Source organism: Zeugodacus cucurbitae, chromosome 2 (genome assembly GCF_028554725.1).
Source record: "Zeugodacus cucurbitae isolate PBARC_wt_2022May chromosome 2, idZeuCucr1.2, whole genome shotgun sequence".
NCBI lineage: Eukaryota > Metazoa > Arthropoda > Insecta > Diptera > Tephritidae > Zeugodacus > Zeugodacus cucurbitae.
Window position 1 is genome coordinate 26,292,206 of NC_071667.1, and position 18,383 is coordinate 26,310,588.

General features: G+C 33.1%; 1 protein-coding gene and 1 long non-coding RNA gene across 3 annotated transcripts in view; one reads left to right on the forward strand and one right to left on the reverse strand.

Annotated features, from left to right (window-relative positions):
- Positions 1 to 18,383, reverse strand: part of LOC105213099 (solute carrier family 22 member 3) — a 71,598-nt gene that overhangs the window by 46,868 nt on the left and 6,347 nt on the right. The window contains exon 1 of one of the 2 annotated variants that reach the window (XM_011185657.3): positions 8,361 to 8,875. The exons of the other annotated variant lie outside the window; for it this stretch is intronic. Within the exon in view, the coding sequence (XP_011183959.2) occupies positions 8,361 to 8,585 (225 nt within the window). The 5' untranslated portion in view covers positions 8,586 to 8,875. Of the gene's footprint in view, positions 1 to 8,360; positions 8,876 to 18,383 lie in introns of those variants that run through there. 2 annotated transcript variants of the gene reach the window in all.
- Positions 145 to 1,459, forward strand: LOC128921291 (uncharacterized). Its single transcript, XR_008470742.1, has 2 exons — positions 145 to 418; positions 499 to 1,459. It is a non-coding gene; the product is annotated as an uncharacterized LOC128921291 (long non-coding RNA).

Below are 18,383 nucleotides of genomic sequence, written 5' to 3' on the forward strand. Positions count from 1 at the left end.
AAAAACAACTAGTATAAAAATAAAATATTGACAAATTTTAAGTATTTTTTAGATGTTCCTTTTTTTGTAATGACTTTAACACACAATGAAACTGTATTCTTTTTTTTTTTGTAGAAAGGAGCTCAAACATGGAAATTAATACGACTATAGTAGATCTGTAGTGCGTTTCTGTAACTTTTCGTTATAATATCGAAAGAAATATCACTTTTGCGTAACGAAAGGTTTATAACGAACAATTTTTTTGAAGTGTTTCTGTAACTCAGAAAAGTCACCTTTCGTTATGGTTGTGGTGAGCCGTTATCAATGTTATAGAAAATGTGCTATAACTAAAATGAATGCATAAACGTCTGTCAATGTACACGAATATATTTGTTTTGTTTACTGCAAAAAAGTTTTGTTTACTCTTATTTTTTTATTCGTAAGTACAAATAATATTTTATATACTATATATATATATTTTGAATGTATAAATTTAGTATCAATGGTATAATTTCTTAGTGAATCAAATTATGATAGCTGCTGCATTATTTGCCTTATTGGAGGACCAACGGAATATGTTACGCGTTCATTGGCGACATCTGAGGGATACAACTGACCCATTTCATTTGCCGGAAGCTCGCTTTGAAGAGCTATTCCGTTTTAAAAAAGATCCCGCAATAGCCTTGTTACAAGAGCTAAGTCCTCATATGAAAAGTGGCGAAAGGCGTGCGTTTGTCCCAAAATCATTAAGAATGAGTGCAGCACTTCATTACTATGCGACAGGATCATATTTGAGAGACGTTGGCCAAGATTTTGTGTGCTCATTAAGCAAGACAGTTGTGTGTCGTGCAGTAAAAGAAGTCACAAACATCATTGAAGGAAAATTAATGTGTAAATACATTAAATTTCCAACATCTTTAGAGGAACAAAACAAAATAAAACAAACGTAAGAAAATCATTATATAGGTACATAAAAAATATTGTGTATGTACATATGTCTTTATATTTTTACAGATTTTTTTCATCTACAGGTTTATTCCATATATATATATACATACATGCATATGTTTATATATAATATACTGAACGAACCTTTTTCCACTGCTCAACGGTTTTACATGCTCCTCCGCATGCATTCAATGCCCAAACAGCATTAGCAGCTTTGCCGCTGTTTGGGCCACCAAATTGTCCGTTATCAACATTTCTATGATTTTTCAATAAATCTAGAAATTTTTGTTTTTGTTGTTTGGTACCTTTTCCACTTCTTACTTTTTTCTGTTAATAATATAAACAATATAAACATAAACAAACTGTTTAGTCCAAACAAATACTCCTCTGCATTGCTCTCCAAAAAGTAATAGATAGGTAATGCAGAGGAGATAAACCGCCCCAACTTCACCTATCACTGATCACCCTTTACACAACAACATAGAGAAAAACAAGGAGTGAACAAGTGCACAACACGAACATAATAAATCACTAAGAATAACATAAACCCAAACGCAAACTCAAACACATACTTCAAGTGAAAGAAGAGAAATTCCCAAAAACACAAAACCCAATCCAACATAAATAAAGAAGAAGGAAAACATTCAACACAGAGGAGTCTAAACATAACACAACTCAGGAAGGAGGAATTCACACAGAACACAAAACATCACAAAGAGAAACCACAGGTCAATATAAATTTTGATACACTAACAATAAATTATAACTAATTACACTTAGAACAATTAACCCATATTGTTAATACACACTTACTCAATATATACGAATTTATAACGTTTAAACACAAACAACTCTTTTCTTCAAACGGATCGGCCTCAACGTCATCTTAACTCGACACAAACCATCAACATTTTTCCAGCTACCTCGCTCATCTTTATTTTGGCGCAAAATATCACTGCAATTTTTTTAATGATATAATAACGAATATCATAACGAAAGAAATAACGAAAATGCTTTTCACCAGACTTACAGAAACACTACACTTCGTTATACTAGTGAATTCGATATATCGTTCGTTATTATGCATAACGAAAAGTTACAGAAACGCACTACTGATGTGAATCAACTTAAGCCTCTGAAGTAACTATAAGCAATGTCTTACTAGTGTAGCAAGTAAGATCGCTACTGAACTTCTCATTTTTAAAGCAAAATATAATTAACGCAAGAGCTTAAAACATTATGTTAATATTTATTGTACGTGTACGTGTACAAAATGTTAACATGCCCACAAATATACTCATGGCACATATATAATTATAAATGTAATCATTCATATACATGTGTGCGTATTTATGAATGTAAATATGCCTGGATGGGTATGTAAATCTTTATATCCTTGTGTATTCGCGAATATCGTTTACGCCGCTCTAGGCATGCTTCAAGGTTGTTGCACGCTTCGTTTGTTACTAATTTGTAAATAATTTGACTGATGAGTTGCCTTCAATTGATTGCCGTATACTCCCCTCAGCCTTGTAATATTCAAGTTAATCATGCACATAAGCAGGCATAGCTTCCGTTGCTGGCACCACCGGCAGCAGGCGTGGTAATAAAACAAAAAAACCAAATGAAGTTTGCTCTGTATGAACATACAAATAAATACATATATGCCCATTGACGTGTTGCCAACGTCATTGTTGGTTGCGACTTGAGCTCTTTAGATATGGATACATTATTTTTTACGATATATTCGTAGTATATCAAGTGTGTATACTCGTATCTTTATAAAGGATTATGTTTTTTTTAAAAGAGGGCTTAATTTAATTTGAAAATAAGTATAATACATTTCGGAATTTCAATGTGAGAGCTGAAAATATTGACTAAATTGTCTCAAGAGCCTATTATCGTCGTAAATAAAAATTCTTACACACGTATATACTCATATAATTATTATGTGCCATTCATAATATATTATCGGCCAATTAGTGAGCGGCGTAAATGTTCATTAGACAATTTGATTTAAACTCTCCTAAGCGGCTTACATTAATGAGCAACAAATTGCATAAGTAAACATTTGAACCCACACATATACATACGTATACAATCGCATTGTGGAGAAGTTCATACGAAAGATATGAAAGAAAGCCATGGCGTATGAGTAACAATTTGGTTTCGCATACATATGCTGGTAAACTAAGAGTCTTTTGATTGAATGTAACAAGTAAAAGTAATAACATTATACTTATGTTAGTTTATTATATATAATATATGACATATGTATATCCTTATAGCGTTGATATTTATATTTATGTATATATGTACATATATTATATATGTAAATGGCTTTGATTTTTACTAAAAAGCTTTAAAATTCGATTTTTACCTAAAAACATAAACTTTGTAAGGAAAATTGCTTTTTAGACTTTTTTAACTTATTAGCATTAGTAGTTCTGTCTCGATATATATAAAGACTCGGGTATCAGTAATGCTCATGTAAGTTGATGATGAAGCAAAAGCCAAAGTTGTCATAAGTTTCTTTATGTAAACAAACGTATTCATACATATGTACATAAGTATGTTAATATGTACACTTCCTTAGCAGAAAACTTGTTCGCCATTCTTTGTACGTATAATATTTGTTTTGTTGAAATAAAATTAGAATTCTAATATAAATTTTATATGTATATTGAAACCCCCTTTTACATGTAAGTCTGTACGACGTTTGTTTGTTAACACATTCCTGAACACAAATGAACTCTTATGTTTACTGTGTTATTTTAATACAAACATACATATGGTATGAAGAACAAAAGGCCGACTAATAGATACACGACAGTGCATTGACCTTTTGAAAAAATAACAACATGATATGTTATTTTTCAAAGCTTTAAAGCTAATAAGTCTTTATGTGAAAGCTCTTCCGAGAATCAAATGGAGAGTTTACTATCCATCTATTGAATATATATAGAAGAGGTATCACTGTTACCGACCTTCCAAGAAAAGTGGCTTTCATCACACTTATATGTAAATATATAAAACTTCTTCCTCTTCTTCTTGATTGGCGTAGACACCGCTTACGCGGTTATAGCCGAGTCCACAACAGCGCGCCACGCATCTCTCCTTTTGGCGGTTTGGCGCCAATTGGTTATATCGTACCAAGTGAAGACAGGTCCTTCTCCACCTGGCCCTTCCTCGGCTCCCACCAGCGGGTACTGCATCGAAAACTTTCAGAGCTGGGGCACTTTCGTCCATTCGAACAACATGACTCAGCCAGCGTAGCCGCTGTCTTTTTATTCGCTGGACTATGTCTATGTCATCGAACAACACATACAGCTCATCATTCCATCTTCTGCGGCATTCGCCGTTGCCAATGTTTAAGGGACCATAAATCTTCCGCAAAACCTTTTTCTTGAAAACTCCTAGTGCCATCTCATCGGATGTTGATACCGTTCACGCTTCTGCACCATAAAGTAGGACGGGAATGATGAGGGACTTGTAGAGTTTAGTTTTTGTTCGTCGAGAGAAGACTTTACTTTTCAATTGCCTACTCAGTCCATAGTAGCACCTGTTGGCAAGAGTGATTCTGCGTTGGATTTCAAGGCTGACATTATTATCGGTGTTGATGCTGGTTCCTAGGTATACGAAATCATCTACAACTTCAAAGTTATGACTGTCAACAGTGACGTGGGAGCCAAGACGCGAATGCGCTAACTGTTTGATGACAGGAGATATTTCACCACCAGACCCATTCGCTTCGCTTCCTTATCCAGGCGGGAAAAAGCAGAACTAACGGCGCGGGTGTTGTTTCCAATGATATCAATAACATCGGCGTACGTCAGTAGCTGTACACTCTTATAAAAAATTGTAACTTCTCTGTTTAGCTCTGAGGCTCGAACTATTTTTTCCAGAATCAGGTTAAAGAAGTCACACGATAGCGAGTCACCTTGTCTGAAACCTCGTTTGGTATCGAACGGCTCGGAGAGGTCCTTCCCGATCCTGACGGAGCTTTTGGTGTTGTATATATATATAAATCTACCATACCAAAAATCGAAGAACGGAGGAAAAGACTTCGTAAATACTATGAAAACTCTGAAAGGTGGTAAACCGGATGGTAATCAAATAATATTTGAGTGGATCGTATGAAAATGGATCCAGACCAATTCACCTAAAAAGGACGCTTCAACAGATTTCGATAATCTTTTTGTAAAAAATATACCCACTTTAGCATTTTTTAGATCAGCTGGGAAATTTTTTCCCAATATTAGTAATTAAAAAGCATCGAATTCAATCACTTCGGAGTGGTAGTTGGTTCGATATGACAATCACAGCTGGCACTAAATAATGGTTATCTAATAAATCAAGCTAGACATGTTAAAACACTTGTATCACAAAGAGTGGCAGATAGTATGACATTCATTTTGTGTCTTTTAAAATTCAATAATCTTTTCATATAATCTCTTAAATGTACTCATCTAACAACACTATTAGTCTGGCCATCACTATTTATTCACATAGTGTTAAAGAATGCAGCTGAATGGAAAGTCGTTAGTCGTATTTGCCTTACACAAGTTTTTTTTATTGACTATTAAATTTTATGTTGATTTTACAGCTACACCTACATATGTATTATTTTAATAAATAATTATAATATACATTAATATCACATGTATATATGTACTACTATACAAATTTATTTCTACTTATATAATATTTTATATTTCTCATAATAAAATTTACTCAATATATTTGCAAACAAAGAGAAATTAAAAAATAAGTTTACGAATTCAGGGCAAGTTCAGGAAACCAAATACATACACATGTACATGCATATGCCGGCATATTTAAATATGCAATTTTCTGTTTTATTATTTTTATAATAATTGTTATTTATATATTTGAATGTATGTAAATGTTTGAAAACATGAGAATGTTTGTATCATATAATATATAATATATATGTATACAACATTTTCTTGCTTCTTAAGTATTCACGTTCCACTGAAAATGAGAGTGTTGTTAGTCAGTCCTCTGTTTCTCAACTCAATAGAAATTATAAATTTATACACAATACTTTGTTGGACTTGAGACAAATTTAAAGCGTAAATAATATTCGCTTTCAACTATAGTTACAAATATAGCGTAAATTCCGATAAAAATTTGAAACCAACATAAACGAAAGGTGTAAATATCCAACTTCATCAAAATATAATTATAGAAAAGATTTGAAATTTCAAATTTGAGGTTAAATAATTACCAAATATTATTATACTCTCGCAACAAAAGTTGCTAAGAGAGTATTATAGTTTTGTTCACATAACGGTTGGTTGTAAGTCATAAAACTAAACGAGTTAGATATAGGGTTATATATATCAAAATGATCAGGGTGACGAGACGAGTCAAAATCCGAATGTCTGTCTGTCCGTCGTCCGTCCGTCCGTCCGCCCGTCCGTCCATCCGTCCATCCGTCCGTCCGTGCAACGGATAACTTGAGTAAAAATTAAGATATCTTGATGAAACTTGGAACACACGTTCCTTGGGACCGTGAAAGGGTTGCTTTCGAAAATGGACAAAATTAAACCACTGCCACGCCCACAAAATGGCGAAAACTGAAAACACAAAAAGTGTCATAACTAAGCCATAAATAAAGTTATAAAAGTAAAATTTGGAACAGAGGATCGCACTAGGAAGGGGCATATTTGGATGTAATTTTTTGGGAAAGTGGGCGTGGCCCCGCCCCCAAATCGGTTATTTGTATATATCTGGCAAACCAATAAAGCTATATAAACCAAACTTTCTGCTGTCAGTTCTCTTACGTACCCTACCACACACCATGAAATTAGTTGAAATCGGATAATAACCACGCCCACCTCCCATACAAAGGTTAGGTTGAAAATTTCAATGATTTCAATGAAACTTGGTTTGTAATAGTTTCCTTACATCCCAATGATATGTTGTGAAAATAGGCCAAATCGCTTCACAACCACGCCTACTTCCTATATACCAGAACTTTGAAGACGATCTGAATCGTTAACTTTACAATTTATAAAGTAAGCACTAGTGAAGATATCCATGCAGAACTTTGCACAAATACTACCTTTATAGTGTGGCAGCCCCATTCAAAAAATCGCCGAAATCGGACCATAGGTTTTCAAGGCCCCATTAATCGAACATGAGGACCTCGGTGCTTCTAACCTAATATTAGGGTTTCCAACTTTCAATGGACTTTATACAATATGTATATATGACGAATATGTGGATCAAATTGTGTATTATATAATATAAATAAAGTTAAATAAATAAATTGCGAGAGTACTTACTTGTTTTTCATTACAAATATTTATATTTGTAAGAGGATAAGTGGTACATTATATAACGACGGATCCATTATAGGACTCCCCGTTTTGCTATAAACAGGACTGAATTCTTTAAGTCAAGTAAAAAGTGGATAATAAAGAAAGCACGGCATTTCGAGATAATGAATTCTAAATGATAATTCCGTCCGTCTACTCTTTAATTTTTTAACACTCTTTATACACAGTTAACGTGTATGTTTTTAATGTTGCTCAAAAATAATGAACCTACATTCTAATTATTTACTATGAAAGCAATTTTAGCTATTCAACTTTTCCTACGATATTTCTATTTCAAATTGTATCTACTATATTGAAAAATAAAAATAAAAACTCAACAAGATTTATTGCGTTATTTATAATCTTTTGGCAAATATAATTTTCTCATTTCCCTGATGATCTTAAACACGTTTCATTTGACTGGATAGGGACTATTTCACTTTAAGGTCAATTGATATTAATCGAACAGAATAATTAGAGAAATCTCTCTGAACATGGTAGTGGTTCAAGAACTTTTAATTAATAATTTTCAATTGTATTTATAAAAAGTTGCCTCTAATCCCAAATCAATATATGTGACCTGGTCTACGGAAAGGGGGCTTAGGTGTCAAAAAATTAATGAGATAACGAGAAACTGACAAAACGAGTTGTTTATTTTTAACAGCTGTTTCCCAGAAAACTAGTTTTCGCACGTTAGCTCCCTTTTCGTAGACCAGCTCACATATGTACAATTAGAAGCAATTAAATTATTAAATTATAAAATTGAACTGAAGGGAAACAATTGACATTAAGCCATGCATATACTGTATATAAAAATACCTAAAAAACTATTTTAATTGCACTATATACATATATTCCATTTCAAATTCTACCCTAGACAGCATGGCGGCGACTTAACTTAAATACATATGTATATACATAAAAAAACCTAAGAATATACCAAAAATTCAATTATTCATAAAAATATATGTGCAGGCATCCCAAAAATCTATAAATAGTAAACATTTATAGACAAGTGCATTACACTTGCAATAAAAATTTAATACAAATTGAATAATGCATTGTATATAGTAATTGGGAAGTCACCTGCAATTTAACGAGCACAATTTTAATTTCGATTTTTTCGGATTTACGCTTCGGCATATTATCGAATGGATCAGCAGCTTCCCTAGCGCTGGCGTCGCTGTAGCTTTCGCCGTCATCATTATTGCGTGGCGTCCCAACAGCGTTCGCTGCATTGCCATTGTAATCAGTAATGGCCGATGCATTTGGCCTTGTAACCATATTTACATCCGGATGTATAAAACTCATTTCAAATTATTAATATTTTTTATTTATTTTAATTTTAATAGCTGATTTTAACTTTTATTTCTGTTTACGAAAATTTTACTAAATATTTTGGATTTTATTAATTTTTTGTTTTAATTATGTTATACACTCCAGCGCACGCATTTTAATACAATAGTTATCGAAATTGTAAAGGTTTCATAATATGTACATATGCATTCGAACAAAGGGCAAACCAGTACCGATCACGAGCCACTAAAATGGGCTAAGGTTTAACCAAATGGTTGTCGTACAAAGTACCCGCGAACACTAAAAGGGAAACAGTTTGCCATTGCACTTCCTATTCTTTTTCATTGCATTTTCGCAATGCGATTTTGTATGTGAAAGAAACATGCGAAATAAAAAATAAACATAAATAAATAAGTCAAATAAAAAGAAGCGACATCAAAATATACAACACAATAAACTTTTGGCGGTTAAACAATGGGCTGGCCCACAAAAAAAGATGTTAGTACAGCCAGCGCTACTTTTAGATTTATTTTCTACAAATTGTTTGACGTAAAATATACATATGAATACATATACAAGTATGTGTAGTATTATGTAAAACAAGAAAAAACGTTAACTTCGGCTGTACCGAAGCTAATATACCCTTCACAGGTCCATTTCTTTTGGTAACTATGTGTTTAAGCAAATCTAAAGACGTAAGAAAAAGTAAGTAAAAAAAAGAAAACATTTTACTAATTCTTTTTAGCCGAGTTGTTTGCTAGAAACATTAAGGTTATATAGTTAACCGAACTGAACAATTTCTTCGGAGATTATATTATTACCTGAAGCAGTAATCCATGTCAAATTTCGTGAAGATACCACGTCAAATGCGAAAATTTTTCATATTATACTATTTTCATGCTATAGTGAACCGATCTGAACAATTTTTTCGGAGATTAAATTATTTCTATGAGCAATAACTCACACAAATAATTTCGTGAAGATATGTAGTAATATGCGGAAGTTTTTCATACAAGCCCTTGATTCCGATCGTTCAGTTTGTATGGACAAATGAGCAGCTTCTTGAAGAGAAAATAAAATATGCAAAATTTCAAAACGTTATCTTAAAAACTGAAGGACTAGTTCGTAAATATACAGACAGACGGAAGGACGGACAGACAGACGGACATGGCTAAATCGACTCAATTCAACATACTGATCATTTATATATATACTTTATAGGGCCTCCGACGCTTCCTTCTGGGTGTTACAAACTTCGTGACAAACTTAATATACCCTTTTCAGGGTATAAATATACTAGGAGCCTCAAATACAGGACTTCAATTACCTAAAAATAGGGTCCGAGAACTTGCATATATAAAGTTTTAGGAGGCAAGCACATCCAACTTTATAATATTAGTAGAAGATCTGAAGAACTTAACATTTTTAAGGGTCTTAAACAACTACTTTCACAGTGATTCTTAAGTTCCTACCTCTGTTCTTTCAATTCTCCACATTAATTTTGCTGCAAACAAAATTTCTTCTCATACAATTAAATTTTTCTTCGGCTGTAACCGCAATTCGCGGACGCATTCTTGCTAGTCTCGCCAATTTGTTGGCAGCCATGCATTTACCGCGCGACCATTTACATTTTAAATCAAGTTCAAGTTCGCCGCCTAAACCCAAACAAACTGGGCCCCAAACAGCACCGCTAAGAAAATCTTCCCTTCGCCATATCGACTTCGCGAACGTCAACGAAATATAGTGGTTGTTCAGTTGTACACTTGTGGTTCAGCCAATTAATGCACATATATACCATAACTGACTGATTATCTGCTACCAACCGGGTGGGCCGCAGGGGGTGTTCACATTGTTGCCAAAAGTGAACAGCAAATGTGAATGCACTTGGCAACCGCTTGGGTTGTGCTCGTGTTCAATGAATGTGTGATTTGCACAAATCCTATTGTGTATGGATGTATATACTATAATTAATTTTACTACATAATAATAACAGCAGCATATCGTCAAATTTCTTCTTGTGTCCCAGAGCATTTGTATTTAATTCAATAAAAATAAACAACAAACAGAGCTGTTGCGCCTTACATTACAAACGTTTTCATTCAAATTCCATAAATCTAGCCTTATAAATGAGTACACTGACGAGAGTTTTGACCGGACTGCTGCTGGGTGATAAGCTTCCGTTGGAGAATTAAAGCTTGTTAAAGGCTTTACAAAGGCAATTGCTCGCATTTGAGTGTCTATCGGATAGCTAATGTTGGGATAATTATACCTATTGACTGCAGGTAAATTTCGAAAACACCACACTTCGACTGTTTGTCAGGCACTTAATCAATCGCAAGCCTAGTCAATTAAAAGTTGCTAAAATCAGTTGTAAAACCGCATATATTGAATTATTTTGACATGAGAAAAGTATGACGTACTTTTCTTATGTAATGTAAAGTGGATTATGTAAAGTATCGCATTCTCTCAGGTTTTTCTCAGAGTTTGCGTAATAATCCAGCGTGGCACTCATTTACATGTATATAAGTAAAGTAAGGGTATTAACTATGTACAAGTATTTATTTTCAGCATAAATTATTATTTATAAATATAAAAAATATATATATTAAAATATACATATATATATTGACATTAGACGCTTCTGACTCAACATTTATTTATAAATATAGTATTTATTTAGTGGAAGGCGAGTTTGGTCACTGTGGTGGGCGTGGCTTGCGCATATTTCACCATTATATTTCCCAAATTCTTCTTCTTCTTGACTGGCGTAGACACCGCTTACGGGGTTATAGCCGAGTCCACAACAGCGCGCCACGTATCCCTGCTTCTGGCAGTTTGGCGCCAATTGGTTATACCAAGCGAAGCCAAGTCCCTCTCCACCTGATCCTTCCATCGGAGTGGAGGTCTCCCTCTTCCTCGGCTTCCACCAGCGGGTATTGCATCGAATACTTTCAGAGCTGGAGCACTTTCATCCATTCGAACAACATGATCTAGCCAGCGTAGCCGCCGTCTTTTTATTCGCTGGACTATTTCTATGTCATCGAACAACACATACAGCTCATCATTCCATCTTCTGCGGCATTCGCCAATGTTTAAGGGACCATAAATCTTCCGCAAAACCTTTCTAACGAAAACCGTGCCGTCTCATCGGATGTTGACATCGTCCACGCTTCTGCACCGTAAAGTAGGACGGGAATGATGAGAGACTTGTAGAGTTTGGTTTTTGTTCAAAATTAGCTTGAATTAATATAGCATAAATTTTTTTTATAGCTTTTGTAGCTTTTCTGTTAACGGCATTTTGTGGGCATGGCAATGATCCGTTTTCGCCCAGCTGAAATCAAACTTGCTCATGATGGCAAGGAAGGTGTTAAAAACTACTGTTCTGTGAACAAAGTTATTATATTCTGTGCATCGAGTGGCGAGAAAATAGAAAATTGTTTTGCTTTCACACTTTAGAGTAGAATCTTCGAAACAGAGTTGAAAACTGGATTTTTTCGGATTTTTATGCAAATCTATTTAGTATCATATGATATTATAAGTTATTATTTTCTCATAAGACATTTATTTGCTGAATTGTATGATGTAAGTCCCGACTGTTGTAGTCGGTTATATGTATATACAAACATTAATTGAATGAATCGAAAAACTAACACATATAGATAATTCCAACACACGAGCAAATGGTAAATATAGGACAAATATATTGACATATTTCAGAGAATTTGAGTCCCGCCAAACAGTAAACAATAAATCGAAATGAGCGAAAATAAAAGCACGTGTTTCATGTTTATTTTATGGACATTAACTGTACATACATACATACATACAAACATAGTTGGCGATAATGTCAGTAAACTTTAAACAAACAGGTAATTTAAATACAGGTTTTTGTGTAATCTGTTTTGCTTTTATGTTCGCTGGATGCTCCACTTCCATGAATATGAATGAATATTCTCTTTAACCTTTAAGTCATTCAGCATAGTTATAATGTACAATAGTATGAATGACTTTTTCTATTGAATAAAGAAATGTAGTGGCATTGCAACTTCTAAAGATCTCAAGACAAGTTTAGATGAATCCGCATTATTTTGCCTATCGACCACATTGTAGTTAGTAAAAGGTAAGGAAATCCAATGTTCAAGATCAATGGAGCATTAAATACAATTCATTGAACTCATGTTTAAATCAGTTTGCCTTATGCTATAGCTAACTTACTCTTAACTTGTATCAATATAATTTCCAAAATATTTATGTAAATGATATAAAAATTCAAATTTGCCGTTTTTAACTGTTTCACCCCTACCATTTCATCAAATTCTTTATTTTTTTTTTTTGGTATTATTATATAGGAATTTATCGAATTTTTATTACTTTGTATTTTACCTGGGGCCCGTTTTGCACTTGAGAACTAATGGCGGTGCTGTAACCGTGTTGTTTGAGGTCATACCATCACTCGAAGGATCGTGAGTTCAAATTCGTCGCCAGGTTATGTTTGTAGAATAATGTAGGAATTGTGAAACTGAAATCTCGTTTTGACTTGGTTCTCATTAAAACCATCAGCTGTTTGGGTTAGCATAAAATCTCAATCAACATCCATCAAAGCGCAAACAATTGCACTTTTTATTTGCTCGCTTAATTGCACATTGATTAACTAAGTCGCTCAGACAAAAGTGCTGAGTTAGCACACTTTTTTCGCGGGATTCGACTGTGGGAATTTTTCGTCTAAGCACGCAAGCGGCGGCGCTGCATTTGTAATTACATATTTATCTTCGAAGGCGTTCAGCCTAATTATGAACAAGTTCCTAAACAATTTAGGCACTTGTCAATAAACTGCAAACGCAATGAATTGCAATAGAGGTAAAAGCAAAACAGAGCGTTGTTTGAAGTGATGGTGTGATTCAGGGTCATTCTGTGGGCTTACAGACTTTCAATGCTCATAGAGCATGTTTACCATTATATACTTTATTTAACTATTAATAATTATTCTATGCATAGTTGGATTTGTTTTCATTACAGTGAACTCTATTGTATTGTAATTATTTCGAAATCTCTGTCTTGATGCCTTGAACAAATTCCTTTTAATTTTTGAAAAAAAAATTAATTTATAAATAATAATTTTTGATAATGATGTATTCTTGAAAGAATATGAATATTAACAAATTATAATGAAAATCTGTATTAATCATTCCCTTTGAATCAACTGAATTTCGGTAACGTAGAAATTAAGAAACGACTATTTGCATTCACATACTTACATACATGCTTATATTTTATTTATGTAGATATACAGATATTTTTTAGCGTTTTATTCATATTTTATTTCTTTTCGATCAATAAATGTTTCTGTATGAGTAAGTAGGTGCCATCCTCGGTTGGCTTCGATATCTCTTCTTCACACATCTTCCAAGTAAAAGTATCGACACCTTAATGGTATCATTTTATCACTACATGCTTTTGTCTTCTCTTTGACTGCAAGAAAGCTGTGCTTTCAGCAAACCATCTTGATTCATGCACAATTGTATGTATGTCTGTATGCAGCCAAGTGCAGGCATAACCAGAATTTGCAAGGGACTCTGCGTACATGTTTCCTCTTTCGCGTATTTCAAACCAAATTTGAGTCAAAAAATGGAAAATAAAAACAAAGTTTTGGATCCAGTGAGTTTTGAAGGGGTAGACTGTCTACAAAGCTGTTATAAATTTAAAAATATATTGTTTCTTTACCGGTACTGAATATACCGGTACTTCAAAACATAATAATTATCTTACCAGACGATTACAATAAATCACATTACATCTGAGTCATGAAGATAAAATAAAAGAGGATGTATTAAATATAAAATGAAAAAAGATCTAAATGCAGAATACACGCAATTTATGAAACTCTCTTTTTAATTACTATACTATACCAAAATACGTATGTATGTATTATAGATTAATAAATGTCCATATACAGACTACCAATCTTTCTTCATTATTTCCAGGTTTTCAATTCAATTCAGTATTCAGGGGAAAAGAAAGGAAGAGATAATTACGTAACATGTATTGTCATACTGAAGTCATCCACACTTATTTTCAATGACACCATCTACGGTTTTGAGAAATTAAAAAAACGATTTTTAAGATCCCTTCTTTTGATTTTGTTTCAGATAGTGCGATTTCCGAATCACCGCTGGCTGTAAAAGTCCTCTTGAAAAAAATGTGGATACGAAGATTGGTTTGATTTGGTTGGTTGGTTAACTTCTTAAATATGTGTGAGCTAAATTATTTATCACTTGCGCTAAATAGAGTGGACTGTAGGAAACTTGGTCGAATTAGGAAGTGTTTTTAATTGTTTAATGAGACTATTATTCATCCATTTCCCAAACCCAATTTTTAATTGCTGTTTATATGCTCGCTATGTCTGAGTCGTATTTTCTTAATACAAAAGGCAAATATATGTGAGAGCAATAACAAAATGATTCGATACAATGTAATATGATAAATAATAAAAAAAATGATTATTTCCTTAGTAGCTTTATTTTTATAAGAAAACGCATAAATAAAACTATTTAATAGTCAAATAAATATACATCTTTTGGGCGATATCTCATATTATGTACTTACTTGTATATTATAATATATATTTATACTAAATAGAGTACTTATAGATAGTAAGAGCGAACGAAATATAATGACAATACAAATCAGATTTAATTCGTTTTGCTGGAAAGAAAGCATTTTAATTTCGAATTGTTAAGTAGTCTCATTATGAGCGTGAACGTTTCGAGATAAAACCGCTTAATTATATTTATGAGCCAATTGACATGAGATTTCATGCTTTATGTATTACATGTATTAAGTATATATATTTTAAATACATAACTGTAATAACTGAAAGCTAATTTTTCAAAACTATTACATATTTTATACTGTCGGATCATGTTGCATATATTATAATAATTTGGTACACCTAACGGTTGTTTGCAACAACCGGAACTAATAAAGGTAAATATGAAATTATATATAATAAATCAAAATGATCAAGATCTATATCGCCCTGTAAGTGATAACTTGAGTAACAATTAAGATATATGTTTTATTTCCACGTTTGTGATAGTTAATTTAATTGTAAATTTTAATTTTTCTATAATTTGGCCATTTAAATTTTTATTTATTTGTTATAAACTTTACGTAACTATTTTCTAACAATGTCTGTGAAATTCCCACAAACTTTTGTTATCAAATAACATCTATACATACATATATCTCTCGACAAAATCTCTCTCTTTAATATCTGAATTTCATTGAACAGAAATTATTATTTTTAACTACAAACTTCTAAAAACAATCTCCATTCTCACACTAATAATACATATCCTGTCTGTTTAATATAATTCACTCACCTAAACTTTCGAGATATTTGTGTAGTTTTTGGCAGCAAACACTTTAAAATTCACCACAGCAATCTAGTTTAACATTCCTTTGTCCTTAAAAGGACATAAATTCAATGATTCACTGATCAAATTTGTTGTTGTTCTTGTTATTTTTTTTCACTCAATCTTTCACGAAATTACAATTCGCCGGCGGGTCTTTCACGCATTACCTTTTGGCTTACAACGCTTCAAACTCGTAACGAGGCGATTAACTTAAGCTTAAAATGCAAACTAAATTGGAAAGCTGGAAATGGCTTCCTTCACAGTTTCATACGCGCACATCTGCCAAGTTCAGGCAACAGCACAGGCAATAACAACAACAACATAAACACCAATTACACGGTACTCCGGCGAGAGACGAGTGTGTACATAATAACGAAGTTAACAACAATAATAATAAAATCACAACAACCATTGTCGTATTGCAAAAAAACAGCCAAAAACAAAAACAAAAAAAAGCACAAAATAAACATTCAAAAAATTCAACTTCAGCTGCCGACGATCGAACGAATATATATAATGCAACAACAACACTATTTTTGAGCAAATCAAAACAAGCGGCAAGTGAGATGTGGGTGGGGCGGCGCCACGGCTACTTATTCGCACTGCCGACTTTCCTATACCGACAGGCCCTATAGACAACGCAAGGTGGCAATGTCGCTAAGCGCGTTGTCGTCAATGTTTGCTCAATCGGTTCACCGGTTATTGTGAAATACTGTTTACTCGCATCAATATTTTTGCTTAACGATCAGCCGACGCGTGACTGTGTTTGTGACATTAACGAAGGGTTGCAGGAACGCATTGTGCATAATAATCACACGCGTTTTTTGTTTTTTTTTTAATCATAACTGCTTCTTAATCTCAGTCAATTAAGCATACAAAAACGTGTTTCCAAGTGAGAGCTTGGAAGGTGTCTGCAGCATGTTTGTTGACGCATCCAATGAAAGTGCGTATGCACGCTCTATTGGAGACTTAACAATTAAAAGAAAGGTGAGAACCACGAAAAGAGCACTGAGTTTGTAGGGGATCTTAAGTATGGGTCTTTGTAGTAAGTACATACATATCAATTGACCACTTCTGATATGGTAAAAACTGTAGATTAAAGTGTATAACACTTCGGGAATAGATTATTTTTAATCACTGGTTTGTAAATACCAGAAGAAGAAGAAATAGTGTCAAGAAAATTTATATTAAAATTATGGGAAAGAAAATGTCAGTCTCTTCACTTGTTGGTCTGTATAACTGTCTTAAAAGGAATTAGTCCCACAGTTTATAAGAATATCGGAAGAGATTTGGACATATAGATATTTTAAGGTATAAGCAATTAGTATTACCATTTTAAACAAAAGATTAATATGAAACTACTGGTATCAAGCCTTATATAATAATCCAATGACCTGACGGAATTATAATATCGCGATGAGTCAGCTTTTTACAAATGTCGAGAAAATTTTACTTTTTTGAAGTAGTATGAGCAGTGGAAAGCAGCAGGCTGCTACAACCTATCAGTCTCATGTTGATATATGGTATGTAATACTTCAAACCAATGGCGACCATCTTATGTACTATGTAATTCGTAGCAGTGTACCAAGCTCTTTGGTAGGAAATGTGAAGCCTTCGAATTAAGAGTTATCACAGAAGGTCATCAGATGTTTCGATCAACCTGTAACTACCTTTGCAAATATAAAATTAAGCAAATAGCAACAATTATACAGACAAGGTGCAAATTCCAAATAAATTAATATGATTGTATTATTTACACTGATATATTGCAATTATGAAAATTATGGCTGTTTCCGTGCAAGTAAACCGATTAGAACCTTAATCAAAGTTATTGGTGTTAATTTCCTATACATAAAGTAAATAAATAAAATTTCCATACGCGAATATTTGCATAAGAAACTTTAAAAATTAACACCAACAATATTTTGCGACAAATATGCGCTTGTGAAAGCAACAATTGGCGACAAATTGTCGATGGGCGCGTTGAAAAATCATAATTAATTTTGCATATATTTTTATAATCTACAAAAATGGTGTTTACGTGCCTTTGTTACTTTGTTACGTTACCATGCATCTTCGGGAATTATCTGTGCATAGAAATACTAAGTAAAAGGTATGTTTTTATTTACATTGACAGGCTATACATACATACATATATGTATAACACATTTTCAGCAACTTTTTTATTTTTATTTATACTTAATTTATTCAGACCACAGTGATGGTTTAGAACTATATTAGGGAGATAATGTCCGTATTCATGTCACAGGTTAATGTATAGCCAAGAGTAAAATGACACCAATGGAAAAATATTTTATACAGGCTTTCTTAAAACCATTAAGAAGACATATTATTAGAAGAAACATATTCCCTCTAAATTTCTTCAAAATATCTGACT